Raw genomic sequence first — 6,188 nt, forward strand, 5'->3', positions numbered from 1 at the left:
ATCACTATAAACATAGTGAAAAAGAGAAATCATATGTATGTACATGTATATATTTATATACACATTGAAAATTGAATGTAGTCATTGATGGTAACTATAATTTAGTTTTGTAGGTTAGATTGAAATATATAACACTGTTTTAAAAAATATTTTTTTATTGATTTCAGAGCGGAAGGGAGAAGGAGAGAGAGAGAAACATCCATGATGAGAATCATTGATTGGCTGCCTCCTGCATGCCCCCCACAGGCATATGCCCTGACCAGGAATTGAACCATGACCTTCTGGTTCATAGGTCGATGCTCAACCACTGAATCATGCTGGACAGGCTATAACACTATTTTTTATAACTAAAAACTATTGCATCTCTATCTAAGAATGAAATTCTTTGATTTAATACTTCTTTTTTGATAGAATTCTCAGTTTTTCAAAGGCAATAATGAAACTATACACATTCCATAGTGTTTATGGTAATCACGAGGGTCCTTTTGGCCCATGATATTCATCTTGTACTCTTATCAATGAAGTGTATCACGTCATCTACCTAGAACTTATAACTTTTCCACTCAGCCTTCTCATTGCCACTTTCATATCTCTGTTCCTTAAAGTATAGATGGCAGGATTTAAGACAGGGGTGACAACAAAGTCCACAATGGAAAAAAATGTATCCAATGACTTGGTTGGGAAAGGCCACAAGTAGAGAAACATGCATGGAATGAAAAACAAAACCACTACAGTGATGTGAGCTGACAAAGTGAAGAATGCTTTAGACAAATCCTTTGAAGAATGTTTTCTGACAGTGACCAGAATAAAGATGTATGATATAATTAAGAAAAAGAAGGTTCCCATAGATATGAAGCCACTGTTGGCAATGACCACAAATTCTAGTCTGTAAGTGTCCATGCATGCAAGTTTAATTACCCTAGGAAAATCACAATAAAAGCTCCCCACATTATTAGGGCCACAGAAAGGTAAATTTATGACAAAAACAAACTGAAACACTGCATGAATCATTCCAATGGTCCAAGCAACCGCTATTAAAAGTACACACATTTGGGGACTCATAATGGTTAGATAGTGGAGAGGTTTGCAGATTGCAGTGTACCTGTCATATGCCATAGCTATTAGCAGCACCATCTCCACTCCTCCCATGACATGAATAAAGAACATTTGTACCATGCAGTTGTGGAAGGAAATGATTTTACAATCACTGAAAAGATCAGATATCATCCTAGGAACTGTGGTAGATGAAAGGCCCAGGTCAATGAGTGATAGGTTAGCCAGCAGAATATACATGGGGGAGTGTAAGCGAGAATCAAAAATCACTGTGAACACAATGAAGAGGTTTCCCAGGATAATTCCCACATAGAATAAAGTAAAGAAAAGAAAAAGAAAAGACTGCATTCCCAAAGATTGTGCAAGTCCCAGTAATACAAATTCTGTTACCACAGAGCCATTTACTTGGTCCATCGAATCATAAAGAAGAAAAGACTCTGAAGTGACCTGAAAGAAAAGGAAAAAGGAATTAGCTTTTAGGTACTGAAAAAATATTGTTAAATGTTGATAATTTAAAATGATTAGTAAGGGGATCCAAGATGGCAGTGGAGTAGGTAGACGTTACACTCACCTCCTACCAGGACAAAACTGGAATTATAAATATAGAGCAATCAACCTGAATAACCAACTGAATACTAGCTGAAGAGAACTTTTATAACCAAGAATTTATAGAAAGAGCCACATCAAGATTGGTAGGAAGGGCAGAGACATGAAAATGGCTGGCCATGCTCCCACAGCTCCCACGGGCAGCCACTGAGATTCTGGAGGGATATCTCAGCTGCAAAGGTTCCTCGTGACAAGTACGGGATCTTAACCCAAAACTGGACTCCTCAGCCCAGAGCTCCAGAGCCTGGAAGAGGTGCCCATATACCTGACTGTGAAAATCAGTGGGGATTCTGCCTGCCAGGGAGAGATGAGAGTTATCTAGAGACCAGGCACTCTCTTAAAGGGCCAGCTCACAAAAAATCTTGTTCATTCACCCTGGGCTCTGGGGGAGAGAGGGTGAGTGGACTAGAGTTGTGTGTGTGTGGGGGGGGAGACTGGGTTTGTGGTTCTGGGTAGAGACTCTGTGCCAAGTCCCTGTCCTATACTGTAGACTCCATCTTTCTGAGGTAGAGCACTCTCTTCCATATGGCATCAGCCTCAGGCAATGTAATAGCCTACCTTCTGGACTCTCAGTCACTCAACCAATGGAACTTGTGCCCTGCCTAACTTCCAATCCAATGGTCTTCCTCAACAGAAGTTAGAATTATTTGTATTTGATAGGACCACTGTAACTTAATTGGAAGGGCCAATATATCCCCGAGTTCCTATTTAATTTAAAATAAAATTGGTCTTCTATTGATAAAAACACCATTTCTTTTTCATTAAATATTGCTCTTCCCTGTTCTCTTACCTATTCTTCTAACAACCTGTCCAATCCTGAACAGTTCCACTTCAGAACTTATAGTCACCAGCTCCTCTGTAGCATACCCTGGCACGGGGCCAGAATATTTTTGGGCATCGGCTGGAGCCTTCAAATGTGGAGGACAGTAATGCTGAAGGAGAGGGAACCACATCGAAATCCCGGAGGTCAAGGGTTGAGATCTTTTCCCCTCTGATTTAAAACAGAATTTGGCCCTCAGATAGGGTGGGAATGGCTGTTTTACACAATGAAAAATAAAGTTTAAAATTAGTTGGAGAGCACAAACGTCAGAAACGTGAGTCTTGAAAAATCTTTACATTAAGAAGATAAATTGAAAATATCAAAAATGTCTGTGTGCAGAATTAATTTTACAAGACAATGCGATTCAATAATTGAATTTTTTGAATAGGAGAGATGGCATAGAATAAAAGGAAAACACATTTCAAAAAGGAGAAAATTTCTGACACAATATTTTATAGAAGAGTAGAAATTAAAGGGGAGTTGAGGGGGATGGAGAGAGGGAAGAAAACATGACAGAGGCAGTTTTGTAATTTAAAACCATCTTTCCTACCTGCCTGTTCAGTCACAAGATGTACATTTTTAGAAGAGAAATTCAGAGAGCTTAGTCTTCATTTCTGTAACTAATACCTTCCCCACCCAAGACAAAGCTCTATATGAGCTTCTTTATAATGGAAAAAACCTAAGTAGCAGTAAGGACAGTGACCCACTGCTGCCATAGAGACAAGCAAGCACATTATTAGTTTCTCTTGGGGACTAAATCTTTGAATCACATTGATTTCCCCAAGAGAAAAATATTGAACGAATTGCTTGGTGCCCTCCACACATATGGTTTATGGATGAGAAAATTGAATGCCAAAAGTTTAAATGACTTGTTTAGCCATGAGTGCGTAGGCTTTTATTCTTATTTAGTATTCCCCCCTATTTATCCATTACTTATCTCTTATTAATTCAGTGAATTTTCAGATGGTTGTAAAGCCAATCGTTTTATACTCAATTTTTATATCTCCATTCTAGAAAAGAATCCTAAAAGAGAAGGGTGGAGAAGTTAATAACTAGCATTCTAAAGTAAAATTGAAATCATAGACACAGGAAATATTATGGTAGTTATGAGAGGAAAAGGAGTGAGAAATGGTAAAGGGTAAAGGGGCCAAATATACGGTGACAGAAGAACATTTGACTTTAGGTGGTGGGCACACAATGCAATATACAGATGATGTATCATAGAATTGTACACTTAAAACCTATATAATTTTATTAACCAATTTCAGCTTAATAAATTTAATTTTAAAAAGATTAGCTATATTGAGAAAAAATATGATTTTCTGCTTATCAGATTTAATTTTGAAATTAAAAGGTATGTCAGAAAAGCATGAGTTTAGAAAAAAATCAGAAAGCCATATGTCAGAAAAGCATGAGTATTATTTATTACTATCTGAAATGCGAAGTCTGAGACTTATATAGAGACTTAAAAGGTTAAATAAAATTGATAGCAATGAAAAAAAAAAGAATTGCCTGCTGATGAAACAGAGGGGGAGAGGTAAAGGTTTGATAATGTGTTAGTATAAAATAATCTCTTTCTGGGTGGGTAATATTGGGGTATGAATTTCTTTGAATGACTGAGATAAGGGTGTGAAAGAAAATATATCTTAAGTGGACAGACATACCTTTACTCATAGTACTATGAATGAAAATTGAATAAATAAATCTAAACACCCTTATATGTTAAGATAATTTTTATCAATGATAACAGGAGAACAAACTAATCATTTTTCTATTATCAATTATAGCAAATGATTACCGGTGAATGTCTAGCTGTGCTCCCAAACTTTTGACTGTCGGGGATGAAGGTCTTCTTGAAAGTATTTGCCCTTTATTTTTTCTGAATTGCCTGGATACAAGAAAAATTTTATTTTATTGGATCAATTTCTTAAAAGACCATGGGAAAATGGATACAAACATAAAATAAAAAGCGTAGGGAGTTATTTTTAATTGCCTGTAACAGGAGCATGTTTATCTGAGAGGGAGATAATCATTGAAAGGACCCATGACAAGTTACTGAGGCAAGCCTAGTGGATCTCTCTGGAGAAACCTGGCTTTATCTTTGATGTGTAGATACAAAGAATGTGGTCTTTAGGTTATCATGGAGGCCTCAGATTTTCAAGGCTCTGCTTTATTTAGAGTTCAATTTCTTTAAAGCTGCATTTCATTATCTTATTAAGAAACAAGGGAAAATTATCTTCTCTAGAATAGCAGCAGGATGATGTTTGATGTCAAATTATTTTTTTAAAAAATAGAGATACTCCAAAAATTTATAAGCAAGGATAAAAACTGGAGATAATTGAACAAAAATGTTTAAAAAACAAATAGGGATGCATGGTAAGTTACATGAAGCAAAGTGTACATATGTAAGGTAAAACAATTTAGTTGCTTAGAAGAAGTACAAATGCTCTGAGATTATTGGAAGTTTTTCTTGTTGCACTCCCAGAGGGCTCTTCTGCAACACAGTGAACAGTACAGATCCCCATAAATTATTCTACCATACCAGTGTACTGCTGTCCTGATATGCCTGTGTGGGAGACTGGAGTTTCAGGCAGAACAGCTTATTAGGATGAATGAGGGAGAAGCAGAAACAAAATCCTAGGGAGTTGGCAAACCAGGCGCAGAGCATACTGTGATTTCAGGGCGATCTCCTGGGGCATGGATCATGGGCTTTCTCAGCAGCGGAGAAAGCTCCTGGGCCAACAGAGGAGCAGGAGTTGTAATTTAGAGTTCAGGAGACCTAGGAATATCAAAAAAGGCTGAGATCAGGGATTTACAGGCTGCCTCAACTGAGATTGGCTCAAGATTCAAATGAGCCTAAGCCTGCTATAGTAACTCATCAGTAGATTTTATTGCAGAGAATTAAGGAGACACAGGCAGAGAAAACTGAGAAGAGATAAGAACAAAAAAGGGAAGGAAGTCCTTTAATGATATGACCTTTGATTGAATGTAAGGAGAATTCTCAGATACTATTCAATAAATTATGCCTTTTGCTAATGTTTTTACTCTTTGTTGAGTTTATTCATTTATTTAATGATAAATATTTATTGAACATTTCCTATACTGTTATTGATGTTATAGCCTCAAAGCTGAGGGACACACCCCTCATCACATGGAACTTAGAATGTAATGCGGGAGATACACTGAATAAGAAATTATGGGTGTGATTAGTGTTACAAAGTGATCATAGTGAGTGCTGTAATAATATACAATGAAAGGACCTATCCTGGACCTGGATTCTGGGAAGTCTTTCCTGGCAAAATGTAGATGAAGCATGCAGAACAAAAGTTTTAGGCAGAATTATTATCCAGTGCAAAGACTCAGAGATGAGAGAGTATGAAGTTTTCAGGTAAAAGAAAATAAAATTGGTTCTGGAATTGAAAGGAGAGAACATATTCTCTGAGTTTGGAGAGGGGGGTGGGAGCCATGTCTTGGATGGTAAACCTTGAAAAGGAGTTAGTATTTTAATTTAAGGACAGTGGCAAGTATGTGAAGGGTTTAAGCAAAATAATCACACACTTAGCTTATATTTTTAAATATCTATTACTAAAATCTAGATAATGAGAATTAAGACAAACAAGATTTGAAGTTGGAAGACTGTATAGATGACTTAATATTTGATTCCTTAAATGACATGTGAAACCTTAGAAAATAATGATGCTATTGTAGA

At 36.7% G+C, this 6,188-nt stretch overlaps 1 protein-coding gene across 1 annotated transcript; it reads right to left on the bottom strand.

Moving 5' to 3' along the window:
* Positions 1–537: 537 nt before the first annotated feature.
* Positions 538–1,467, bottom strand: LOC102766987 (olfactory receptor 4F6-like). The gene has a single exon (XM_006756744.1). The coding sequence runs from the start codon at positions 1,465–1,467 to the stop codon at positions 538–540; it is 930 nt and encodes a 309-aa protein (XP_006756807.1).
* Between the last annotated feature and the right edge of the window lie 4,721 nt (positions 1,468–6,188).

Source organism: Myotis davidii, unplaced genomic scaffold (assembly GCF_000327345.1).
Source record: "Myotis davidii unplaced genomic scaffold, ASM32734v1 scaffold594, whole genome shotgun sequence".
NCBI classification, from domain to species: Eukaryota; Metazoa; Chordata; class Mammalia; order Chiroptera; family Vespertilionidae; genus Myotis; species Myotis davidii.

Bases quoted from the DNA above. Each gene is read 5' to 3' on its own strand.
- LOC102766987 (XM_006756744.1), bottom strand. From the start codon at position 1,467: ATGGACCAAGTAAATGGCTCTGTGGTAACAGAATTTGTATTACTGGGA.